General features: G+C 31.3%; 4 protein-coding genes and 2 long non-coding RNA genes across 15 annotated transcripts; 2 read left to right on the forward strand and 4 right to left on the reverse strand.

Annotated features, from left to right (window-relative positions):
- Positions 1-502: 502 nt before the first annotated feature.
- LOC121114841 (phospholipid phosphatase 5) lies at positions 503-2,347 on the reverse strand. The gene is made up of 3 exons (XM_040708926.2): positions 1,765-2,347; positions 1,304-1,598; positions 503-946 (listed from the first exon to the last, which is right to left on the reverse strand). Exons 1-3 carry the CDS (start codon positions 2,095-2,097, stop codon positions 789-791), a joined length of 786 nt encoding a protein of 261 aa, XP_040564860.1. The 5' UTR covers positions 2,098-2,347; the 3' UTR covers positions 503-788.
- Positions 2,348-6,231: 3,884 nt separating this feature from the next.
- LOC121114845 (uncharacterized) lies at positions 6,232-7,081 on the reverse strand. The gene is made up of 2 exons (XR_005863356.2): positions 6,927-7,081; positions 6,232-6,880 (listed from the first exon to the last, which is right to left on the reverse strand). It is a non-coding gene; the product is annotated as an uncharacterized lncRNA (long non-coding RNA).
- Positions 7,082-7,090: 9 nt separating this feature from the next.
- On the forward strand, positions 7,091-9,315 carry LOC121114842 (palmitoyl-protein thioesterase 1). Of its 7 annotated transcripts, none has more exons than XM_040708928.2 (4): positions 7,091-7,233; positions 7,495-7,684; positions 8,295-8,713; positions 8,768-9,315. In XM_040708928.2, exons 3-4 carry the CDS (start codon positions 8,302-8,304, stop codon positions 9,250-9,252), a joined length of 897 nt encoding a protein of 298 aa, XP_040564862.1. In that variant the 5' UTR covers positions 7,091-7,233; positions 7,495-7,684; positions 8,295-8,301; the 3' UTR covers positions 9,253-9,315. The 7 variants fall into 7 exon arrangements, with proteins under 7 accessions (XP_040564862.1, XP_040564865.1, XP_071743372.1 ...); XM_040708931.2 differs by having other exon boundaries at positions 7,096-7,233; positions 7,551-7,684; XM_071887270.1 differs by lacking the exon at positions 7,091-7,233 and adding an exon at positions 7,324-7,452 and having other exon boundaries at positions 7,551-7,684.
- Positions 9,250-11,147, reverse strand: LOC139904987 (uncharacterized). Its single transcript, XM_071887269.1, has 3 exons — positions 9,877-11,147; positions 9,670-9,820; positions 9,250-9,616 (listed from the first exon to the last, which is right to left on the reverse strand). Exons 1-3 carry the CDS (start codon positions 11,145-11,147, stop codon positions 9,554-9,556), a joined length of 1,485 nt encoding a protein of 494 aa, XP_071743370.1. The 3' UTR covers positions 9,250-9,553.
- Positions 10,095-14,618, reverse strand: LOC121114844 (uncharacterized). Its single transcript, XM_040708932.2, has 3 exons — positions 14,201-14,618; positions 11,582-11,934; positions 10,095-11,516 (listed from the first exon to the last, which is right to left on the reverse strand). Exons 1-3 carry the CDS (start codon positions 14,540-14,542, stop codon positions 11,162-11,164), a joined length of 1,050 nt encoding a protein of 349 aa, XP_040564866.2. The 5' UTR covers positions 14,543-14,618; the 3' UTR covers positions 10,095-11,161.
- A 6,069-nt stretch (positions 14,619-20,687) lies between these two features.
- Positions 20,688-24,754, forward strand: LOC121115469 (uncharacterized). Of its 4 annotated transcripts, XR_011779361.1 has the most exons (5): positions 20,688-20,839; positions 23,150-23,203; positions 23,964-24,213; positions 24,280-24,333; positions 24,397-24,754. It is a non-coding gene; the product is annotated as an uncharacterized lncRNA (long non-coding RNA). The 4 variants fall into 4 exon arrangements; XR_011779359.1 differs by having other exon boundaries at positions 20,688-20,843; positions 23,964-24,333; XR_011779358.1 differs by having other exon boundaries at positions 23,964-24,333.
- Positions 24,755-25,648: the final 894 nt, after the last annotated feature.

Here is a 25,648-nt window from a genome sequence, read left to right on the forward strand (position 1 = left end):
CTTACAATTTTCCCATCATTAATTATTTGATCAATCTTTTTAACTTGTCTTTGATATGTTTCGGCTTATTATATATCGGAACTTTTAAAAATTAGAGTTTGAAATAAAGAAATATATTTTGAAAATAAATGTATTTTTATTGATTTAAAGCTGTCTCCTTTATCCATACTTTTCTATATGCATTTAACAATTTTCAATATTTGTATGTTTTAGAGGGGGGGAAACAACTACCAGATAATTTTGTGCCTATTTCTGTTTCTTTTTGGAGATAAGGTTGCGTGATACAATAAATGTAACGACGTACTTTGACACTGATGATAAAAGGGGTATGAAGCAGTTTAATCGGCAGCTGACAATAAAAACAGCATACATTTTGATGTTAATGAAGTATGTGTATGCATCTGTATTGTTTTAGTTTATTATTTAATCCATAAAGTCAGAATTATTATAATAATTTAGAAGAGTGAGTTATATAATAATGTTGACTCATTATTTCCCCTAATTTAAATGAATGACTTTTATTTCGATCTAATGTTTTTCCATAAATTACAAAATAAAATCATGAAATTTATCAATAGATTTATATTGTCAAGAATACACAAAATTTATTATTTGAGTTCATGTGGCTTACTAAAGAACTAATATTAACATAGTAACATGATTAATTGATTACTAAAATAAATATTGAATTAATCATACTTATCATTGTGCAAAAAAAGGTGTAATAGACACCATTATGTTGAGACATATAATATTCAAACTAAGCAAATAATTATAAAATATAAGTATCACATCCGACTAATATTGGATTGTTCAGAGAATATAGAATAAAAATAATGATTATAAATCACAAATGAAATCAAGGATCCTATGCCAGAGCCAATTACGACATCTTGCCAATGATGGTGATAATCGCAGGTACGAGAAATGGCAATAATAGACGGAACTATAACAAAAATGAATAATTAACTGATATTTGACAATTTTTCAAAGAATTGAGAAATAAAGATATTTCAGTAGCGTCTGGAGGGGGTGGGCTGGAGGGGCTGTAGCCCACCACACCAAATTAAGAAATTTTTGCTTTTATAAGAATTTTTTTTCGTCATTCGGGAAAATTACGATGCAGAGCCAAAAATTTTATATTTGCTATTTTTTATGAATAGCTATAGATTTTTTTTTTAATCCAAAAATCTAGCCCTCCCCCCCCCCCAATATATTCCTGCGGACGCCCCTGTATTTACAAAATGTGAACTAAACTTTTGTTACAATCTATAAACAAAGATCTACAAAACTGTTAAATTACCTAGTACTTGTGCAAAAGCGACTATCAAGGATAATGATTGAATACTTTTCGGCTTATGTACAAAATTAAACGTTTTTAATTTTCCAGCAACATAGAGGAACGAGAATGTGAAAACAGCAAATGACAAACTGGAATGGCCACTAGGGAAACTCTTCCGTCCTTCAGCGACTAATTCTGAATCTCCAGTGCATGATAATTCTTGGTTTTCTCTCACATCATCGAATTCAGACCATGGAATATCTCCTAATGGCCAACAACGAGATATAAAGTCAGGGCGAGGTCTTCCAACAGATAACTATATAGAAATGTAAGATTAGAATAAATTTCTTAACTAAGGATTATAATTGCGGTTGTTTGATACAGTACTGGCATAATTGTAACTAAAAGTACATGAATATAACATAACTTAAAGTCATTCGAATTTCGATAAATCCGTTATCGGGTTATGTATGTATATTTACCTTTATAACGTTCACAATTAGTCCAGTTACAGGGATAATCAGAGTAAATGTAAGAACTGCAATAATTAAGTCTTTGACATCTTTCTTAAAATAATAAACTCCTAATACTGTTAGAGTAGGAATAAAAATGGTTATAGAGATTAAGTCAGACCCTGTAACGTAGCTTTTTAAATTAGGAAACCCATAGAGTTCTTTAGCCTCATTAATTAATATAATGCGTCGAAACGGATCCAAGTAGTCTGTGTAGTGAAATAACGCTGTGAGACAGGCACGGATTATAAGTTCTCTCAAGAGATTAAATCGTGGAATATTTGTCTTCATCTCAGCATTCATTATAAAATTATTATGTTAATGACGTGAAACTTGAAAGTTAAGTATATTTTTCTATTAAAATTTAATCACTGTAAATTATACCACAGATATGAGATAATTATATTTTATGATTTATAATGATATTTAGTACTAAATTAAATTAACACAACTTTCACTTTGTGCTTTAATAAAATGTTTCGTGTATTAATTTGTACGTTTTAAGTAATTAAACCCACCACTCAATACATGAAAGCAAAATATATATTTACTATTTAGTATTTTAATAAAAACATCTAGTCAGTGAGTACTATAATATCTGGAGTGGCACCAATTCTATAACGCAACCTCATCAGTAGGTTTTATAACCTTTTAAGCAAAAAATTGTTATGGTAGATTCATAGTCAGTATGTACAATTTATTTCATCCTTCAATATATCATCATTTTCTCAACTTTATTTGTAGTCACGTTGGATAATAAGTATCTCCACCAAATCATCAAAAACTTATTATGAAATAGAAACATTTTTCAATTAAAATATATATTTAATTAGACTGATTGTTTCAACCTATGCTTTAAAACATATAGACTTTAATAAATATTTATACAGAGTTTTAATAGGCTATTTTATACGATAAATTTAGGGATCAATTTTATGATGCTATAATAAATATATAAGAAAGGATTGTCGGTTAATTTCTTCATTTATGTCAAATAGAGAACAGAATGTCAAAATGAAATACTTAAATAGGTTATTTATTATTTCTAATTTTTAATATATGTATTATTTGAGCGTTACAAAAGTGAAAAAGAAACATCCCATAGAAGTAATGTCAACGCTATATATTAGCGATAGAAAGTTTCAAAATACTTAAAAACTTTTATATCTCATATTTGAAGATTTATAAAAACTTCAGATTACGAGTACTAGAAGAGACAGATAAAGTAGTCAATCCAACTTTATACCCACCATAATTAGAGCCTGTGAAGGTCCAAAGTATTAATTGACCAAATGAGCTCTTTACATGCGGCAAAATAAAGTCATGAACATCAAAGATAATTATGCCTTGCAATAATAATCAGAGGAAGGAAAAGTCATTATACTGCAAGTCAAGTCTTAAGTATAGATCCTTGAACCTTTTTATCGAGTCCTAAGATTTCTTTCAATCTAATTTCAGACATTTCAATAATTATAATATAGAGTTCTATAGTATATTAAGCCTTTTCTTTTGACGAGTATAACTGAGCTTTTGAGTCCATATAGATTTGCAAAGTCTCCAAAATATGAACTTAAGTCCAAGTTGAGTCCAAAGTCTCGAGTCCTCTAGTGATACTAAATTGATCGATTAAGTAGTAATATACATTTAGGGTTTTGGAGCTATTTAAGGAATAAAATAAAAAACTGGACATAAATAGCTTCAATAATTAAAAACATACAGTAACAATATTTTTATCGAATTGTTTTAATATTTCACCAACTATGCAGTTTATGACAAAAGAAAAATAACTATCAAATACCTATAACATATATATATATATATTGTGATATGAGAAAATAAATTAATAATATTGTTTTATAAACAGAAATACATGTAACATTTTTTCCTCAGATTAATTCGATATATTTGCTAGTTATATTGGTAGTCAGCCAAATAAGCCGATCCTACCAACCGCTATTTATATCTTGTATACTCGAAGACTATCATTGTCATATTATTTCTTCACCATTTATCAAATAAGTTACATATTATTAAAATCTACATAGTATTTTATTCAAAACTGTATTATCATATTACTTAGTAATATTTTATTAAAAGGGTAGTTATAATTAGTTATCATATTATTTTTATGAAGAAATAGCCAAATTTATTCATAAAAATATTAAAATGGTCAATATATATTTATAAACGACGAGGGATGAACAAGAAATTGTATTCCAGTTCTTTTGGAAACAGAGCAAATGTATAGAATAACTTTGTGTATTTATGAAAAAAAATAAATTATGATTTATAAATAATTACATAAAGTACTCATGGCTATTTCATAATTTATGAAATAGCCATGAGTACATATCAAGGGAGAAGAGGGAATCGACAGCTGACAACATTGAGCCCCTTACATCTCCCCCATTGTACCCCGAATGTTGGGGGTGTTTTCTGGTACTGCCAGGTCCCAAAACAGGATACAATTTACCGCCAAAACTTGAAAAAATAATTAAGAGCCCCTTACCCCCCCAATTGTACCCCGATGGTGCACTAATGCCGGGAGTGACGAAGCAACACGATCTTTTGTTGGATTAAACTCCACACATTCTCGAAGGAGTCTTCATCTAGTATCTTCTATTGATTTGATGAAGAATGCTTATGATAATTTATAACCATCTTAACAAATGACAGTCAATACAAATAACTTAAAAGTAATTACAATATATATGGATTGAATATATTGTTCTTGGATTTAATGATAGAATTGATCATGACAAGGGTGAAGAGTTAACACAGAATAACTAATAATTAATAACCAATAAGGCTTCAATTTAATTTTCCTAATGGATTTGAGTGAAATCTGACAATCTTCTTCGTTCCTCGCTGTAGTACACTATGGTAAAGTGATCCTCTGTAGAAACTGAGACTTAGCTTCATATGCTTCACTACGACGTGGAAGATCCTCAATGTGTTTGAATGTCTTTTAATAAAATGAAGACCTTGTCAAATTTCTCTTCATTGATTATATAGTCAATGGTTCTTTGAAAACTCGCCACTCTATTAGTTACACCAAATTGTATCCTTTTAAATTGATATAGTTTTTCTTTTTTTAGAAGTTTAACTTGATGGTAAACATTTTTTAAATCGACAACACTAAAGACTTCATTTAAGGCAATTTTTATAGTAATTTCTTCAATATTCGGAAGTGTGTAGGCATCTAAAAGTTTGAATTTGTTTATAGTTCTAGATTAATCGATAACAAGTCGTTTTTTTCGGTTCATTCGATGTGACCTAGACTTGGGCTCTTTAAGATGAACAACCATTTTCTATAACATCGTTAGACAATATTTTTTTTCCTTCTTCGTTAATAAATTCTTCATCTTCTTTAGTATATCTCATAGACCTTACCGCTACAGGATAACAATCAGGAGTAAGGTTGGCATCTTCGTTAGATTTGTCAGTGATGATTTTACTTAAGAAATTATTAAAAGAGTTTCGCCAATGGATTCACTTCTTCGTCGATGAAGTTTCGGTAGGTTCTGCCTCAAAGCGATCCAGTTTTAAGTATTTACCCATAATTAAGCTAAATAAATTGAACTGATTAACAGTATAATGTATAAGGCCTTACATGAGACTTTATTTAACTTAACTTTACACGTGGATAGGAGTATACAATCCATGAGAAACTGGCATTATATGGGATAAACTAACTACTGGTTTAATAACCAGCTCATATATTTAATATTTACAATATATACATAATTAGTGATTACTTGAACTTTGGTTTTTATCTCACCTCATAAATTTATACGAAATGGTTTTATACGAAGTTTTCTATTACCATATAAAACCAATAGAAGAAGGAAAGGTTCCTTTGCTTATATTTCAGTGATGTCCAGAGTAAAAATAGACGTATATATTATGAGATGATTATGACGTCATTGGACGTGTTTTGACCCAAGGTGACTATATATTAGGTGTTTCGATGAGAGATTTCTTTGCTTTTGTTTACAATTGTAGTGACTATATTGATGACGTCACAGCGGAGTCAATTGTATATCGACATCATAAAATGGTATTTTATTTTCTTATAATACAATTTTTACCCTCTGTCAATTACGGTACTAAAATCAATTTTAAAAAAAGATTAAAAGTTGTTTTGAATATAAAAAAATAGTTCAGAACATAAATTTTCAATTAAATATAACCATCAGTATAGCGAAGAATATATTAAGAATAAGTGGATACTATGCACTAAATATGAAATGCTCATTTAAAAAACATAAACCAACAATAAGCTTTTAATTTTTCATTTATCTTGAATATAATAAATATAGAGTTGAGTTTAATTATCTTGCGAATATGAACAAGACAATTTTGCCTTGGGATTCCTGAGTCAATAACTTTAGAAATTGCAACGACATTCAAATATTTCAATAAAATCTACAGAAGTTAAGAAGTCACTTATATTTTTTAACAAATAATCACTTAATAGTTCGCAATAACAATTTATATGCAATAGCAGAATAGAATAAACTCTCGACAAAAGAGAGAATTATTTTTAAAGTCTTGGATAATCTTCCACTTGTTTCCCAATCACAAAAGGTACTCACAAGTAATAAATAAACCACTTATCAGGGTAAGGCTTAAAGTGTCCAGGTTATATATATAATTCATATAGACCATATATTTCTACGTCATATGCATCAAGGACACTTTTCTTAGACTATGAGACGAAGCAGAGTTTACTTAAGGAGAAAAGGACTCAAGAACATAAATAAGGAGCATTGGATGGAGGATGAAAACTATCCCTGTTCCTCACTGGATCTTTCCGTCAATTATTCTGTCGTTTTATGGAACTCCATAGTTCTTATATGTAGAAGTATACGATGATCTGGATGAATTTATGTATTCTTGAGCATAGAGGCAATGATTCACGAGGTCAGAAGTCACTATCATAGATCTTGATGCCCATTAAAGGAGATCATATCCACCGAGTGAGGCACAAAGACTAAGAGGCGAGATCCTTTTGAAGTTAAAGAGAGGATCAGAAGACTTATTATTGCCTTGGATATCAAAATGGAATATGAATTCCTAGGAACTAAAGGATCAGTTGATGTGAATTAATAAATCCGAATCATTCTTACAAAAGATCCATCCGAATCACTATAGTATGGATTAAATGTATTTGCACGCAGTTCGCAACTTATTTATTCTCCTTCGGCTTATATATCTATAATTATTATTATCAATTATCAGTTGCGAGTAACACTGAACTTTGCTCCGTTGTGACGTCATCAAAAAAAAAATATATATACATATATGGTTTTTTTTAATGGTTTTGACTGGCCATAGAAAATATATAAGAGAACACTTCATCTCATCAGATGGATTAGTTGCCTTCTTTTGTAGTCCATTAAACAGCTATAACTGAGTTCATCAACTGATTATAAAGTATAAAAAAATATCTACCTTTAATTTTGTATATAACTTCTTCTTCTATTACTCATGCCTTTCATTTGGGAGACGCGTTACTTTTAAAGCTTTGTATATTTTCTTTGGTCCTGAAAGTGCGCTATCATTTAAGATTTCAATTACTGTATACCTTTTAAATGGTTGGATAATTTATATATAACTACATATTTCAGGATTCATGTTGATTAAATGAGCTAGGTTAATTAATAGTCTATATGGCTTTTGTGCTCTTTGTTTCAGGTTTTGGACTGTTCATGCTATATTGATTGTGTAATAATTATTTATCATCCAAATAGCTACAATTGTTTGAGTTTAATCAGAGGAGTAATGACAGTAAACTCCCATTACTGAATTTGTTTTGTGGCCATCATTACTTAATTCCTCATCCTTAATTTTCTCCATCTCCCTTGACGAAGTTTTATAATTTTTGGTAAATATTATTATTATATCAATATCTACTTTTCCGGTACTGAATGTCTTTTAAGTGGGGTAGGGTGTAGTCTTCTAGAGTTCGGGCACTGTACAGTCTACATAAATTCAAAAATAAGAGGCTTTTTTGATTGAGTATTTCATCAAAGACCCTTGACACATTTCTAAAGTCGACATTGCTGATTACTGATATTATTTGCTTTATTGTTGCGTATTTGTAATAAATCTAGTTAAAAATAATTAGTAGGGTAAAGAACAATGAAAGATACATTAATTTTGCTTCACTCTTAACCTATGCTGATAACTACAAAAGTCCAACCCTCTTATCATCTTATGAATATTAGCAAATATAATCATCTGATCACTTTATGAAATCATATCTTTAACAATTTTTACTATACAAATATTTAGCTACTTACGTAAATAATGAGATAATTGTAAGGTGTATTGCTCAAAGAAGCATAAATTAATCATTAAAGGAACCATCATCAAGTAAGTTATTTATTAGGATTACTAATGTATAAAACTTCATAATAATTACACAAAAATAAGGATTATAATTATTAATATTTACCAATTTATATCAATCCAATTGAAACTTATTATTACAGATACAAAATGACGAATTGGACGGGTGTCTTTGCTGTTTTTGCATTTTCCGTAGTCACCCAGGCCTCTTCAAACTCCACACCTGTGATACTATGGCATGGAATGGGTGACAGTTGTTGTAATCCTTTTAGTATGGGCTCTGTGAAAAAAGTCATTGAAAGAGAAATACCAGATATCTATGTTAAGTCATTAATGATTGGTAATAACGTAATACAGGACGTTGAAAATGGGTTTTTCAAAAATGCCAATAAACAAGTTGATAATGTCTGCAAGCAAATTTCTGAAGACGAAAATTTAAAAAATGGGTACAATTCCATTGGATTTTCTCAAGGTGCTCAATTCCTCAGAGCTGTTGCTCAGAAATGCCCTCAAGGTATGAAGAAGTTAATTTCCATTGGGGGACAGCATCAAGGAATTTTTGGTATGAACATATACTATTTCCAATCTATAATTTAAACGTTTTTTCTTTTCCAAGGTCTTCCTCATTGTAGTGGGGAACATTTTCAAATCTGCGAATATGTTCGACAACTTTTAAGTTATGGAGCTTACACACCTTGGATACAGCACCTCTTGGTCCAAGCACAGTATTGGCATGACCCCTTGAAGGAAGACACGTATAAAGATAGTAGCATTTTCCTTGCTGGGATCAATAACGAAAATGAAATAATTGAAGAGTATAAGACAAATTTAAATACGTTAGAAAAATTTGTGATGATTAAATTCAATAATGACACCATGGTGGATCCAAATGTATCTTCTCACTTTGGATTTTTCAAACCAAACTCTAGCAATGAAACTATACCTCTTGAGGAAACCGAACTTTTCAAAGAAGATCGTTTAGGTCTCAAAACAATGAAGGACCAAGGAAAGTTGGTTTTCTTAGCCGTTAATGGAGATCATCTCGAATTGCCAAAAGGTTTTTTTGAAAATGAAATTATCAACAAATACCTGAAGAACTAAAATTATAAATTTATTTCGGAATTTACAAGTATAAATATATTCTCGCTTTAATAATACCACTTATATGAGACAACAAAAAAAAAAAGTATGTGACAGAATGCACAATAATCATAATGAAATCCATTAAAAAGTTCATTGGTAATGGATAGCCAATGATAAATAAATCGAAACTATTAAAACCCATTTTGTAGGAGGGGACAAAAATATCAACGATGTTAACATAGGCTATGTGCCCAAACAGATCTATGAAATACTTCTGTTATTTAGAAGAGAAAAAAAAAGACAAGTTGCGATAATATGTCTAATCTAAATTTATAACTTGAGGAGTACTTCTTGGAATGGAAGTTCGCGTTCTTGAGCACATCTATAAGGGAAAAAATATATAGTAATTATGTTTTATTTGTTAGTAAAACCAACCTTGCAGTAAAAGTTTGACATTGATCGACTGTTCAGTAAGCCAACACATTGTGCGTGAAAAAGGGACTGACAGCCCTTGCATTCGACCTCAGGAAAGCCTGTAACACCTGGACAATATGGAGTACAAGGATTTATCTCTAATTCAGATGACCTGGACAAAAATAAAAATAAATAAATTGGTTTATCAAAAGTAATGGAATCACATACACTTTATGTCCTGCTGCAGGAGCAGGCGGTGGTATCCTCCTTGTAGGTTGTGGAGGGCGTTTATCCGTTATACGTGATATTGTAATACCTCTGTAGACGGTGAGATCAGGAGCTCGTCTTTTAGGTACAGGAACAGAGTTAGTAGTAGTAGTAGAAGAAGTTGCAGAGCGTTTTGAAGAATTGACTGGAGGATGAATTTTACTGTCAATTACAGTATATTTTTGATCACTAGATGCAGAAAATGACAAAGTAGTTCCAGCTTTGACTTTTATTGCAATTTTTCGAGGTACATTAAGTAGAACAGGCTTAGGAGACGATTGAGATCTTACAAGAATAGAAACCTGATCACTTTTATGTACCTCTGATGTAGACGAACTGACCAGCGAAGGAACAGAGTTAGACTGTCTACTTAGCTGAGCCGAAGAAAATAAAGCGTTGAGTTGCCCCCGATTGTTTTGAGTGGTTGGATTAATAGCTAAAAAAATGGGTCTTCCATTTACACGAGGAACTTTTCTAGCTTTTTGATAAAGTGTTCGCTGAAGAGTGGTGGCCCTCTCAAAAATTGTCTTTGATATCATCTCACTTACTTGCATGTTATTAGAGAATTTAATAGGCTGATATTTTCCATTTTGGTGCATCACTAGTTCTACAATAGGACGCCTTCCATTTGGATTTGTCATGGGAAGCTTAACGTTCACTATACTATTCACTTGTCCTACGGTGAATGATCTCACTGGAGTGGAAGAGGAAGGTGATGAATGTGACGAAGATGCCAAAGGATTAGAATTGCGATTACTGAGTAAGGAACAAGCTTTACACTTAAAAGTTTTAAAAAGTCGGTTTGCTTGAGTCATCCCTTGACAGCGAGCATGAAATAGGCATTGACAGGATACACAGGTCAAATTAGGTAAAAGACCATAGGATCCAGGACAATGCAGAGTGCAGGGAAGATTCTTTTTTGAGCCATGATCCAAAGGTGATCTCTTAATACGATTTTGTTGTAGATTCATATAATTAAACCCTGAATACTTTCTCTCAACTGGGATATTTTTGCATTTTCTAATGGCAGAGTCATGTGATGCTAAATTATCCTTCATGTGCTGCTCCCTTTCGAGGGAGAGTTTATCTGCTTGTAGCTTAACTTTTTTGAGAGCATCCTTTATTTTTTCGGTCGTTTCACGGGGTGTTAATTTCACTGCACGAAGAGGAGGTGGTGTTGGAGGATGAGACTCTCCCCCCGAGTGAGGTAAAAATCCCCATAGGATCATCATCAAGATTGGTCCATTTAGCTTCTTGAGCCATAAATGGAGTTTGGCACCTTTCCACTGTACGCGTTTTCCTTCTTTTTTTTATACTCTGCCTTCATACCAATAATGGAGCGCTTTATTTGAAGAACAATAGGGATTTCCATGGAGAACTCTTCCAAAATGTCGTCGTCATCCTCATCATCAGAGGAGAGAGTCGCAGGTTTGGAGTCATTGTAATGGACAACAGTCTTGGGTTGAGTTCGCAGCCCATCACGAGGACTTCGCACGATTTCATACATTGAGTTGTTGAGTCCGAGGGGACGGCAAACATAGCTGAAATTAATGTCTGAGAGGGAAGTGCTTGGAATTTCGTCAAAGTGCCGAATAATATCCCTAGAAAGTACAAAGAGATTCAAATACAATTCACGACTCCTCAATCAAACAAGAGAAACAACTACCTTTTGGAGCGCTTCTTCCGATGCGTTTCTCGACTTCCCCCATCTCTCTTGGGAGGGATATAGTAGATATCGCAGTCCTCGGACCCTGCTCGCAGCACACATTCCCTTTTCCACCCTTCCAGAAATGGCGCCAAAAGAGTCGACTCAATGGGGTGTAGAGCGTCCATCCCGGGAGCTCGCTCCTTCCTCACTTCATCCTCGCAGGAAATACCCTCTTCTTCTTCTTCTTCCTCCTCCTCCTCCTCTTCTTCTTCCTCCTCGCTTTCATCTTCGTCCCCAGAGAGAACCATCACGTCAGGCTCCTTCTCCTTCACTCCCTCCATCTCTGATCCCCGCTCACTCAAGGATGCCCACTAATCAGTAGTGATGAAACAGAAATCAGATAGAAATACAAAAGGGCCAGTCGAGGAATAATAACAATAAAAAGAGAGAGAGAGAAAGGAAGGAAGGAAGGGAAAAAGAGAGAAAAAAAAAATATTTAGAAAAGAGACACACAAACACAAGCAGATACACAAACAAAGAGAAAGAGAAAGAAGTATCTATTAAAAAGAGAAAAAGCTCCTCTTCTTTCCCACTTAGCACGCCCAATCGCCTCACATCTACAATTAGTGCAATGTTTGCTTTGCTGCTATGAGGGACTGCTAATCTATTTTCTTCACTAATCACTACGACACAGCTTGCTACCTTCTTCTTTCAGGGTTGGTTGGTCTCCTCTGGTTACTTATCATTCAAGGAGTTACTTCATTTTATCCCATTCACGCCGCTCACACATCCCTTTTTGCGCATTAAATCGATTTTTTTAAGAGCATCATCATTCATTCCCTTAATACAAGTTGTCATTCTATTACACAAGAGAATAAACCTAATTTAGACTAGGTACTTCTCATTACTTCAAATGTAAATGTTGGGAGGGCCGGGATGGACTGTACCACTTTCAATAACATTATTTGCGAGTTATTTAAAAACATGTAACGTGTGAGAGACTGATTCGTTTCATTTTTTCAACTAAAAATGATTAAATAATTTTTTCTTATAACAAAATAAGTAGTAATAGTAATGAAACCATAAAGAATCAAAATTATATTGTCAATGATAACAAAATGCTCAAAGGAGGAAACAGTTACTTATAGCATTTAGAATCACACACAGACGAAATAGTTAATTAAATAAGGATATTCTAAGAGTATACATATATAAGAGAGAAAGTCCTTCAATAGTCTTATAGGTCCTCAATGACAAAACATGACGTATGATGTTCAAGTGAAGACTTCTTCTCTCTTTCCCCCAAAGAGGAAATTTTACATTATTATTGAACATATTAAAAATTTAATTAAAAAAACTAATCTGTTTCAGCATGATGCAACAGGTGTTCCAATTATTTATAATTATTGATATGCTAATGTTTTTTAATGAGTTGAGGGGAAGCGTCGATACAGTAATTAACAGTGTATTCTCAATTTTTGAGTGGGATTATTTAACTTTTTATTCAAATAGAAATACTACAAACTAATTATAGATTGAAATCAAATAAATCTGCTGGTACCAAATGAAACGATGAGGGTCACGTCTTACATTACAACATTATTATTTTTTACCCACTAGACTGTAATAAAATGCGTAGATACTTGTAACCCGCTCCGAACAGCATTAATTTAATTTCAAACATTTCACTTCAAAATCCATTATTTCCAATATTAATCAGCTATTAATTACTGTCCCGTTTTAGGGTTTAATATGCACTTAGTCCTTTTCTTCTGAGGAAAATCAAAAACTAACTTTGGCAATATTTGAAAAAACAGGCAGGGGGAACTGCAAATCATTGAGCACACTCCTTAAATGATCAAAAACAAGAAACTGTGACAAGATCAGTAAAAATATTGTATACCAGTAAAATATAAAAAGTACCATTTTTTACTCATAGTTTCTTTTTAAAAAGGATGAGTAAAATAATTAACTTTCTGCATTATTTAAAGTTGAATTTTCTGGTTACAAAATGTTTCTAACCATATAAAAGAAAATGGTCTCTCCATAAAAAATAACAGGTTGTCAATTTTTGAAAATGATGAAATGAAAAGATTGTGGACGACCATCGAGTACATAAGAACTATATTATTTTTTTCAAGTTGTAAGGTATCATTTGTGATACATGAGTTTTGGAATCCTCGATTTGAGGAGTTACAATGTTTTTTCAGGCTCAAAAACTTCGTGGATGCAATGACAAATATACTACCAATGGATTATTAGACAGAACAAACACTCATTTTTGGCTTTCCAATGTTTGAATTAAACAAATTTATAACCAAAAAATCTTTGATTTTTGTTTGTTTTTAGAAATGAACAAGGATTCAAATTTCAAAAAATAAATATATTCTGACGATGCATTAATTTAGTGGACGTTATAGAGTTAAACGATATCTTATGCATTGAATTGAATAAGTTGAAGAACATAACCAATCTATTGTCAGAAAGAAGATTAGAAGAAGTAAATAAAGAAAAAATGATTTAAAAGTACCTACAGTACAATAACTATTACATAAAACTGACAACAGTAGATAGAAGCTGTAGTACCTACAGCTTCATTTATACATATAATATATAAATTATATTAATAAATAATACCTGGTTGACATAGCTCGTCCTACTGCGATGAGCAAACACATCTAATTCTCGTTGTCTATTAAACATATGATTAAAGATCGTGGGTATACTTCCAGGTTTTAAAATACGTTTCTTCTTATACCCCATTATTCGCATTTGAAGCTTGGAGGATGCATCGAAACATTCTTCGGCAAAGTGATCCGAACACAAATAAATGCGTTTAGGTAAATTTCCTCCTCGCTGAATACAGTCAATCCACACTTGTTTCAAATTTTCTTCTTTTGGGATCAGATGGAAACTTATGTCCAAGTTTTTGCATTTCTTAGTATTATTTGAGCACCCTATGATTGCACACCAAGACATTTTTAACTCAACTATGAACTCTATACTCTTCCCAATGTTTGATTTTGTATCTTTTTCTCTCAGTCTCAGTTTGTTTCTCTCTCTCTCTCTTTCTTTCCTCCCGACAACAATCTTTCCTGTTTGTGACGTCAGAATTCTTTTCAGAATGGCGCGCAGACTACAGGTTTATTTCATCATTGTGATCTAATAAACATTTCACCTTTACCTGATTAATTAATTTGTAATCTCTTAATTAAAAAGACATATTGTATATTACTTATTTCATTAATATTCCCCCAGAGAACAGCCAGGTTCCAGGTGGCTCTTGATTTCAATGAAGAAATTAAATCTACTTCTATTATTCAAAAAAAAATCTTAGTCAAAAGGTAAAATATAAGAATACTAGCTTGAGGTATCTTCTTTTCTATCGTGGTAACTAATAAGTAATAAAAGAGAACATTATCCAGCCTAGTGGGGGTCTAGATTCAATAATTATAATACGATTTCAGTCAGAAATTTGATTCCTCTAAAAATATTTATGCAAATTTAATATAGAAGCATATTTATCGTAATGTTCTTTAATGAATTAAGAGGCCATAATTAATGAGCAAGAGAGCATGTTGTGGTCAACTGTTGATTCCGGCTCCTCGTGTGTGTTTACATCCTGGCTATATATTTATAAGAAAAAAGAGTACTTCTAATATCTAAGTACTTGAATCATTCCCCCTTTTGACTGTTTTATAATTATTTATGATCTATTGATCTATGGAATAATAACTTTGAGAATACAGTTATATCAAAATGATGCTGTACGTATATGTTTGGAATAGTAGAACAATACTGCCTCTTTCTATTAAAAAATGTTATTTCTGCGAAAAAATATATCGATTATAACTAAAATATGAGTAGCCAGTCGGCATCGTCCAAAGATTACACAAGAGAAAATATTTTTCTGCTTGCTATATAGTATTTCGCGAACGTCATTAATTGTGTAATAATTGAAGGAGACGCTATTTTGAAGAATTACAGTTGAAATTTTTTCCATTAAACCTTGATAAAACTCCATCAAATAGTTTTATGAATAAAAAAATAAAAATAAAAAATGCATTGAATACTACTTGATGCTAATGATAAACAGTGATATTTGTATATTATCAAGGTAGTATATATCGAAAATATATATAATGAAAATCGCCAAAAATGGCTAGATTTGTACATTTTTTTTATCGATTTGAGCTTGAATTTCTCAACTAATGATTAGGGACGAAAAAAATAAGATGGTTAGAGAAAAAGTACTTATTCGGTCTATAATAATAGTTAATTTGTATCTACAGTACGGAAATAAGACTGCATTACGATGTAATAATGTATATTACACACATTCTGAAAAAACGGAGAATATATTATGTTCACATAGTTCACATCGGATCTCAAATAGAAAGGTTAGTCATTGAAAATTTGCTCCAATTAGATTTATCTTTGGGATCTCTAATTTTGAATTCATAATTTTGTAATAGAAGTGGCCTCTTTGCATCATTAGAATGTACAGTTTAATTTGTAAGGAATTTATCTGAATTAATTTGGAAAAACCATATCCTCCGAAAATTAATTGTAAATTCGGAAAGCACATAATCTTTAATTACTACTGCCACTACAGGTGTGTCCGCAGGAGGGGGGCTATAGGACCTGTAGCCCCCAAAATCGTTAAAAATATTAATAAATATGGAATGAAAATTAGCCACCCCCAAATCAATTTATGGATTTTTTTTCTAAAAAAAAATTATTTTATAGGATTTATTTTATAAAAAAAAAGTTCAATCAAATTATGCTGAAGGGAAAAAACAAACCAAGCTTCCCCCAAAAAAAAAAAATATATATATAATCTTGCAGACGCCTTGCACGAATCAGCAAATGGAGGGGGAAGACTTAATAAATATAATATCAAAGAAAAATACAGATTTGATTATAGTTTCCGTAACAAAGCAAACTTGATCGCTTGGAAAATGCTCCCGGTATTCACGATATATGCTGTTACAGAAAAGAAGGATCATGGATCATGTTTTTCTAAGAAATAATTAATGAGGTAAAAAAACTTTGATAATAAAGATTATAATACTGGCAAGATTTTTTTTTTGAATAAATTGGTGCATTTTAAATATTACTTAGCAGTTTATGAAAAATAAGTCTGTAGTATTTTCGATTCATGTTGTTTTCCTAATTCTTTTTATTCATTTATATTTATTTATCTGTTAGAAATCATTATTGACCTTATTATTGATCTCAATATACGACATTTTTCAAAATATCTACATTACTTTAAAAAAATAATATGATTTATTTATTGTGTGTGCCTATGTTTGCTATGACGACTAATGTATTTGTTATTTTTGTTGTTCCGTTCCTTGTTAGGGTATCCAAGTAGTACTTTAGAGATGGAGTATGCACTTTTTTTTGATATTTTACAAGTTGTAGTGCAAAAAATTATCACTCAATATATTTCAACTTCACCAGATTGAATGAAAATTGATAATATCAATATCTATTTTTTACTTGATATTTGGAAAAAAACAAGTTCGTTTATTTGTAATTTTTTTTTATTAATAGATAATTAAAGTTTTAAACAATTATGGAAAAAATAATGTAGAAAAATTGGTCATAATACCAATAAATACTACTTGACTATAATTCTACTGAACGTCTTTCAAGCAAATGCTTTAGAAACAAACAATATATAGTTAAGTATCCAAGACAATAATATATAAGCCACAAAATGAACATTTAAAAAGAAATACATTTTGTCTAAGAATTTCATTAAGATTAATAAAATAGAATTAATTATGTAATATTTGTACAATTACAGGTAAAAAAATACCTTTTATTGATGATGTTAAGGGCAAGGTTTAAAAAAAAGATTTATATTTATAATATAACAAAATATGGACTATTAACAGTTATTTATGCCACTTTTTTATTTATTTAATTTTAAAATTACGATGATTTGTAATTATAAATTATCGTATAATATACATAAAATCCCTTGTGGTGTACTCAAAAAAGTCTATGTTGCGTTATCCAATATATCCACTGATTGTAAACAAACAATATATTAATAATTATACGTCAAAGTTTCTAATTCATAATCGATGAGAAAAAGTGTTACCCTGCAGTACTGAATGCTTTTTGGCTATCCCACTTTAGACATGGTCCATGCCTAAAGTTGATATGTTTGTAATGAGTCAAGTCTGGGCCGCACAAGTAGGTATCATTCGAATGTTTTATATCTAGAATTAAATGAAAAATGAACAAGTAAAAAAGCGGAACTTTGGAAAAAAATTCACAACAAAACCTATACTCCAAAAAATTAACACCATATTATATTATAAAAGGCCTGGCGGTCATTAAAATTAGGCACTAGCCAACAGGGCAAGTCATTTTTTTTAGTACCCCTGTTAAAATAGGATAAGTTTTGGATTACAAAAAGATAGTAAGATATTTTCTGTGAAACATAATTTATACTATATAAAAAATATTGAGTGTACATGGTGTCAGGAGTAAAACGAAAAAAAAAAAAATTAGCAAATTAAGGGTGTATTGGAATTGTTCCTGGACAGAATATGGTTTCAAATAGTAATAACCTACCTCCTCCGAAGCCATTGGATCTCTCTGGTAGTGCTAATGAGAATTTCAAGATGTTTCGCTAGCAATACATGATTTATGTGGTTGCCACAGGATTGGACCAGGGGTCCAAAGAAAGAAGAAGTGCTATCCTCTTAAACCTAGTAGGTGAGGAGGCTCTTAGGTTTTATAATGGATTTGTGTGGGCAACCGCGGCAGAAACGGAAGGAGAGGCAAGGTATGTCCCAGAGGAGGACAAGAACGACCCGGAGACTATTCTATTAAAATTTCAAAAATTCTGCACTCCAAAGACGAATGTAACAACGTATGAGAGATATAAATTCAATCGATGCATACAGGAGGAGGGAGAAAATTTCGATAATTTTCTATCCAAGATTAATATCCTTGTGAATACATGTTCTTATTGAGATATGAGGGACGAGTTTATCAAAGATAAAATTGTACTTGGAATAAATAGCGACAAGGTGAAATCAAGGCTCTTAAGGGATGGTGATCTTACACTGGAAAAGGCCGTGCATGAATACAGAGCGGAAGAATGTTCAGGGAGATGGGCTCTTGAGATTAAAAATGAGTCAAAGGTTCAGGTTCAGGCGATTGGAACCCAAAGTAAATGGGAAACAGTACATTGTTCTTGTGGACTATTATTCAAGATGGATTGAGGTGGCTAGTTTACAAACGACAACATCGAACGAAGTCATTGATAGGATGAAACGGGTATTTTCTAGATTCGGAATCCCAGATCAAGTGAGATCTGATAACGCCAGTTATTATACATTAAAAGAGTTCAAACTATTTACCAATGAATATGGTTTCCGTCATCTTACAAGATGTCCTGGGCATTCATCAGGAAATAGAGGAGGTTATTCCTCTCACTCTCCATCGACTCGACCTTTGACTATCACTGTTCTTGCCTAGTATTATGCAAATGATTGTCCGTCAATCCAAGAGTTCTGTCCATTATGAAAAACACACCATGTCTAATGATATTATAATTGATAACAGAGAATTAAGTGATTAGCACTTTTTCCATTGGAATTACTCTCGTCTTTGTTTATTTTTCTTTTATCGTAATATATGTATATTATATCATATATGTATTGGTGATAGTTATTATATCAGTTTAAAATAATGTTTTAATTTTTTCCACTTATTCTTCTGCGATTTTTTCCTGCCCCCTTCCATTTGTGTGTCCAAATGTGAGTTTCGATGATGCATTGATCACGGAACGTTCAAATACAGACCTACAATAAAGCATTGCTGGAGCACGGTCTGTGCAAACATTTTCCCAAGGAATGTCATGATTTTTCAAAAAATAACCAACTTTGTTAAAGACATTGTGTGTAGTAGTTTTCTTTTCCAGTGGTTTGTAAAATAGAAACTCATCTTTGAAATCGCCTTCATAAATATACCTTAAATAAACCAGTAACTGAGAACAGTTTGAGATATTTGTCGATTCATCAACCTGACTAATAATTTTTCCACGTGGAGAAAATTTCATTTACTAGATTATTTGCTTCATAATATCGCCAGAAATGTTGTCTATTTTTCATCTGACGGTTTTATTAGACAAGGATATTGTATTCAATTTGTTAATATATTCAGCCCCAACCATAACTCGAACAATGCCTTTGTTGCTGGCAGTAGCAACTCCTAGGCAATTGTGTGAGTTTTTTTGACTTTGTCGTTTCTGAGAACCACCAAATATATAATCGCTTCCATATTTTGCTGTTTGTACTTGCTACCAAAATCAAGTCTGGTTTTTTTTTTTTTTCATACCATCAGTTTTATTCTTAAAATATTGGACATCCTTACTCGCAAAGTTAGGATGTTTAGTGTTAAAATGCGCCATTTTATTTTGTTAAGCTTCATTGATTCGGCTGACCTAACTTCGTTACAAGTGAGGCATTGTGGTTTTTCAATTTAACCAGGTTTGGTTATCGAATCATCAGGTGTTATACAGAAGCTATCTCATGTGATTACATGCCATTCTACAATTTTGTTTATGTGATCGGTTGTACGAAATGCTCAAAGCCAATCCAAAATAAGATTAAAAGATCGACAAGTGATCACATGAGATATGTTGATAAATTTTTGGAAACCACTAGAGAACACATCAATTCGAGAGGACATAAGTAATCCAATATGAAAGTACAGGTGCAAGAATAAATCCGGCCTATCAGTTCCGATGATATGATTCGGTTGCTTTTGGTTCGATAAAAGTAGTGGATCAATCAATTTAGGTCAAAACACACATAGGAATGAATATACATTGAATTGGACGTTCATTAAATATACAGTTTCGTTTAAAAAAAATATCACTTTAGAAAAAATATATAGTTATGAATTGATGTTAGGTGACGATCCTTTAAACGGAAAATCTTTTGATATTTTATTATTATTATATTAATGTACTCGTTTATATTATTAATATATATTGCAAGTTTTAAATTTTAATGTTTTTATTTTTTTGTGAATACTTGAGAATTTAAGAATATTGCTATATTTATTATTATTTCTGAAGAGGTCTCCAATGTAGACGAAATCGATTAAAGGTTGCTGATCATATTAACATCTAAGTTTTATTGTGTTGGTTGAGTCAAATCCATTTCCTTTAAAGTTTAATGGACCACTCGATATAATGTTTCCCGAGATGCAAATTTTGTGTTGCAATCTTTTTAGAAAGTACGTAAGTCATAAATTATTTTCTAATTCTTTTTCCTTCTTTTCCTTTTTCCTATTACATCATATAAAATATCGTAGCAAATATCGAAATTTCTAAGAATTTTTTTCCAATACGATGTAGATATTAGAGTTTTTGTCCTATAAATCGGTTTTTCAATTAGGATCTAATATATTAGCCCACGTCAAATGGGAAGTGGAGGAACCCAAAATATTAATTACATAGATTAAAAATGTCAAAATCTTACTTATAACCCCTTCTTAGTTTTTTAAATCACTGCCCTGTTGATACGAAATCTGAGACCAATAACTATGGGAGCCTTAATACATTGGTACGCTACAAATTTACATAAATTTCCTTGAATTTGGCTGATTTTAACCAATATTCACCGTCTTGTTTTCAATGAAATCCGGATTTCAATGAAATATTTAGCAATAAAAATAAGAAATGAATGAGAAAATTGCATTCTAATCTAAACAACGTACTTAGAATACCTATTTAATGCACGATCATTTTATAGTCCAGTGATTTGAAAATAGTGTGCTGTGAGATATTTCATAGAAAACTATGTTTTGATTTTGCCTGGCGTTGCCCGTACATTCAGAAATTTAATTTAATTAATAATTCCTCTACTTAATATATATAAAAAAATAGAGACAACTAAAATTTTAAGAATTATTCTCATGTTGGTTTTAAGAATATAATTATACTAATATATAGGGATTATATAGCCACTCTTTTTTAAGGGATGAGAAAGTCATTGCTTTTTTATTTATTTTTTAACCAGACTAGAGTGATACATATTTATAAATTCAATATGGAAAATTTATCATCTCAACAACAAAATATGCATAAAATATTAACTGAATAAAAATAAATAAAATGAAACAATAGAGCATACACCAATTTTTATATAAATTACCCTCAACATAGAAAATAAATAAATAACAAATGAGCCACTAAAATATAAATATATAATAGTAAGAGCAGAATTGTATTTAGGCTAACAACTAACTCATTTCTTCAAGATCTTTCTAAAAAGTTTTAGTATTTTCTGCAATGTCCAAAAATGTCTAGATGAGTTTCATCGATGATATTTAATAATATCAGAGGCCACTTTCTTCAATTTGAACGCTCCGTATCATGCACTGCCGAAATTAAAATTGCACAAATATATAAGTATAGGAGATATAGATATATTCTTTGCTAGGTAACCCTTAACATTTAATAAAGCATTGTCTATATACTTAGTTTTAGGAGTATAATCTTTTTTTTTTCTTTGACAATCCAAACAGAATTATTACCGTAGTTATATAAACATTCCTCTTAGGTTTAAAATAATAAATGATCTCAGAAAATGTAACTAAGAACATTCCGAAAAAGTTTGTATAATGTTGTTGAATAATTTAGTACAATCTTTACATGGAGGGCTGAAAAACATAATTCCTGTGGATATTCGAAATTAAGCAGTTAATTTTCTGGAAGTTGATGACATAATACTATGCATCCAATTTTTAGGTAGATTTATTTCCCTAATGGCCCTCTTCCAAATGTAATATTATTTTATTAGCCAATGATGCTAATCGGTAGCCTTTTTTAGTTCGCCAAAGTTTATTTTGGTTTGGCAAACTGAAGAGTTTCTTTTCGTTTCCTAAGCTGTTGTCCTTACCGTTTAATTCCCCAGCAGTGAACTTCCTTTTCTACTACATACAATCATACTCAAGATTGTATGTAAAAATTTGTTTTTACTCATAAAACATGGAGAGTAATCTTGAGGATTCGTTGGGAAGTGATGCCCTTGTTGGGCTTAGAATAGAATTGAGGATCGACATCTGAGTAGTTTTTGCCTATGTCCTTGTTTATTACTTTCTCCCATCCATAAATAGGACGGATCTTGGACCCAAGCCAGCTTTGGGTACTTGAACTTTTACGGATCTAAAAAAAAAAAAAAAAAAATCCGATGGATTATATGGATCTTAAGAAGCTTATAGTATTACTTAATCCTAGTTTTAAAAAAAGAAATCCGTTTTATTGAATGTGGTGCACTCTATTTATCTTGATAAATGCTTGAAGTGACATCTACACAAACTATTGCATCGCCCACGTTGTTACCATTATTGTATCACATTACAGGTAACAAAATGTCCTATTTTATTGGAACAATAATTTAAATAATTACTAATAATAATGTTTTAACAGTAATAAAATTAGATTATTCTATTTTATTAAAATATAATCAGACCATCTTTTTACTTTCTTATTTTACATGTAGAATTATCCGTAAAATTACATTAAATTTGATATAATTACAGCTAAACAAAGATATACAGACAGTTTCTGAAGAACAATACAAGGTGGAACACACGGTACGTGCACTCTTTTTCTTCTTCCATTTTTTAAACCAACTATGGACTATTTTCCAATAGTTATGGAATGAAAGAGGGAATTGAATTTAAAAAATGACGTAATAAATGTCTTTCTGTAGACATTCGTAGCATGATTGTTTTAATTCAATTCTATCTTTCATTTCAATAACAATTATACCGAAGGAAAAATAGAAAACTAGCCAATTGTAGGTCAAAAAAGAAAGAGAGAAAAAAAATTGCCTAATTTATACATATAAAGAAGATTCCTTGATTGGGTGATTTACTATCTTATTTTTTGGCTCCAAGGTTTTTATATAAAAATTCATGAAATTCTCGGCTTTATGAAAGACAAATGGTGCGAGTGGAAAACCGACTTAAATAGGAAATATACTTTAAATTAAAGAAAGATACAAATCCAAAATATATTTACTAAAAAAAAAAGACAATAGGAATATGACCCAGGGCCAATTTTAAGGTGAGGGAAGTACCCCAGCACCACTATTGTAAAGATCAATTCCGTTTATTTTATATTCGAGTGAAATTATTTAAAAAAAAAATCCAATTTAAAAAAAATGGAAGAATGAACCCCGAACATATATCCTTACTCCTTGCACTGCTCACATTAAAACCAGGGCTGGCATAAACCTCCAGTAATTGTGGAATAAGTCCATGAAACTTCAATATTTATGAATATCTGCTAACTGCTAATCCGCTTACTTTCTTGACCTTTCTACTATCGATAATTCTGCTAATTTTGTAGGTTTAAGGGTCCGCGAATACTAATCCACTAACGTTAAACCACAAATGAGAATCCTTGAGGTTTTGACTGTGATATCAAAAGAAACAAGATAAATTGGAGATATTAATACGTTTAACCCCCTGTTACTTTCCTGGCGTGTTTATCTACACGTGGGTACATGAAAAACGGAGAGCAACACCAAGGACTGAAGAGTAATTTTCCATATAATTAAAGCAAAATCTATTTTTTCGTGGATGCCTAATAACTCCGGGTAATGTCAGGTACTATTGTTTGTGTTAAAAAATATATTTTTCACAAAGAATATGTATGTTTCTAGCCTTCAAATTGAAAATTCCGAGTTTAACACTGGTTTCAGTCCAAAATTCCAGAGGTAAGTTTCCATGCTTGAAAATTTCTGTAATTTTGTAACCCCTGTATGCATTAACTTCACCAGTATCAATACACGTCACAAGTAATTTTTTTTTGGAGGAGTAGCATTGGGTTTTTTGGAAAAAAAAACCCAATAAGAGATCGTTGTACAGTGTGCCTAGTTTGATACGAAGGTTAACTATCTACATTAATTCTCAGCCATCCAAGATATAAGGCATATTTTTAAGTAGTCTAGTAGGCAAGGAGTGTACAATTGTACTAGTAGTAAAAAACTACATAGCCCCAGGACGTTGGGCTAGTGATTTTTCGAGCCATGTAGTGTAGATATAGATATTCTTTACGCAATTATTTGTTTACAAGATAAATATACTGAATTTACTGATAAATAGAACCTACAATAATTAATAAAAATTTCGATTTTATTTATACATGTGTAATTTCCCAAAAAATAATGGTGTTTTAATTATTTTTACACATTGCTATCTTGCATTTATTAATGCATAAATTACCATAATATAAACTGTATTTATATGCAAATATATCCTACTCATAATAACTATTTTCATAGCTAGTATGAATTCAAACATGTTATTAAAAATAACCCCAGCTTCAGTATGTCTATTTATATAATATTTATAATGATTAATATATGTAACAAGTAGAGGATAAGCATGATCTAGAATCCTTAAAATCAATAACAGCCTTAACACGCCGGAAAACAGATTGGGAACTCTTGGTGATGAATGCAGTGACCATTGCGTACCACAATGTCATGATGGGAGCTCGGAGCGAATCCATATTTGGAGAAAATGTATGGTAGACATTCTTCACCTAGACGCTCTAAAGTCTAGGAGGTTGTGGTCAGGGGCAGAGGAGGGTTGCACGGAGGAATGTCAGAATACAGCAATATTATTGATGGATAAGTTTTGGTTCTTTTTGGTTGTTTTGGATTTTAATGGACTTTGGGATGCTTTAGGCAGTCCGGATGGAGATGACTACAGTATTTGCAGCCTACTCAACGCTGACACCGACGCGAATTAAATTGTACACACTTTGCCTTTTTTGGTTGTTTCTCCGACTTTTTTGCACTTACACTTACTTCCTTCGGCCATTTTTAATAAATTTTAAAAATGATTTTTTTTTTTAAAAAAAGGTTAAATCATTTTTTCAAAAAAAAAAAAAAAATCTTCTTCAAGTTTATATTTACATTTATAGAAAATTCAATTCAGCACGGTCGCCAGTAAAGAGCTAGGACCAAATTCCTCAAAAAAGTCCTATTTGGTAATTCTATATGCTTTGTTGAATCTAAGGCAACA

This window comes from Lepeophtheirus salmonis, chromosome 3 (genome assembly GCF_016086655.4).
Source record: "Lepeophtheirus salmonis chromosome 3, UVic_Lsal_1.4, whole genome shotgun sequence".
NCBI lineage: Eukaryota > Metazoa > Arthropoda > Copepoda > Siphonostomatoida > Caligidae > Lepeophtheirus > Lepeophtheirus salmonis.

Bases quoted from the DNA above. Each gene is read 5' to 3' on its own strand.
- LOC121114842 (XM_040708928.2), top strand. From the start codon at position 8,302: ATGACGAATTGGACGGGTGTCTTTGCTGTTTTTGCATTTTCCGTAGTC. The intron at 8,714-8,767 runs GTATGAACATAT...TTCTTTTCCAAG, and splicing joins ACAGCATCAAGGAATTTTTG to GTCTTCCTCATTGTAGTGGG.
- LOC121114841 (XM_040708926.2), bottom strand. From the start codon at position 2,097: ATGAATGCTGAGATGAAGACAAATATTCCACGATTTAATCTCTTGAGA. The intron at 1,599-1,764 runs GTAAATATACAT...ATTTCTATATAG, and splicing joins TAATTGTGAACGTTATAAAG to TTATCTGTTGGAAGACCTCG. The intron at 947-1,303 runs GTAATTTAACAG...TTTTTGTTATAG, and splicing joins CGCTTTTGCACAAGTACTAG to TTCCGTCTATTATTGCCATT.
- LOC121114844 (XM_040708932.2), bottom strand. From the start codon at position 14,542: ATGTCTTGGTGTGCAATCATAGGGTGCTCAAATAATACTAAGAAATGC. The intron at 11,935-14,200 runs GTATTATTTATT...ACTACTGATTAG, and splicing joins GGACGAGCTATGTCAACCAG to TGGGCATCCTTGAGTGAGCG. The intron at 11,517-11,581 runs GTAGTTGTTTCT...TGTACTTTCTAG, and splicing joins CGGAAGAAGCGCTCCAAAAG to GGATATTATTCGGCACTTTG.
- LOC139904987 (XM_071887269.1), bottom strand. From the start codon at position 11,147: ATGATGATCCTATGGGGATTTTTACCTCACTCGGGGGGAGAGTCTCAT. The intron at 9,821-9,876 runs GTATGTGATTCC...ATTTTTGTCCAG, and splicing joins CCTGCAGCAGGACATAAAGT to GTCATCTGAATTAGAGATAA. The intron at 9,617-9,669 runs GTTGGTTTTACT...TTTCCCTTATAG, and splicing joins TGTCAAACTTTTACTGCAAG to ATGTGCTCAAGAACGCGAAC.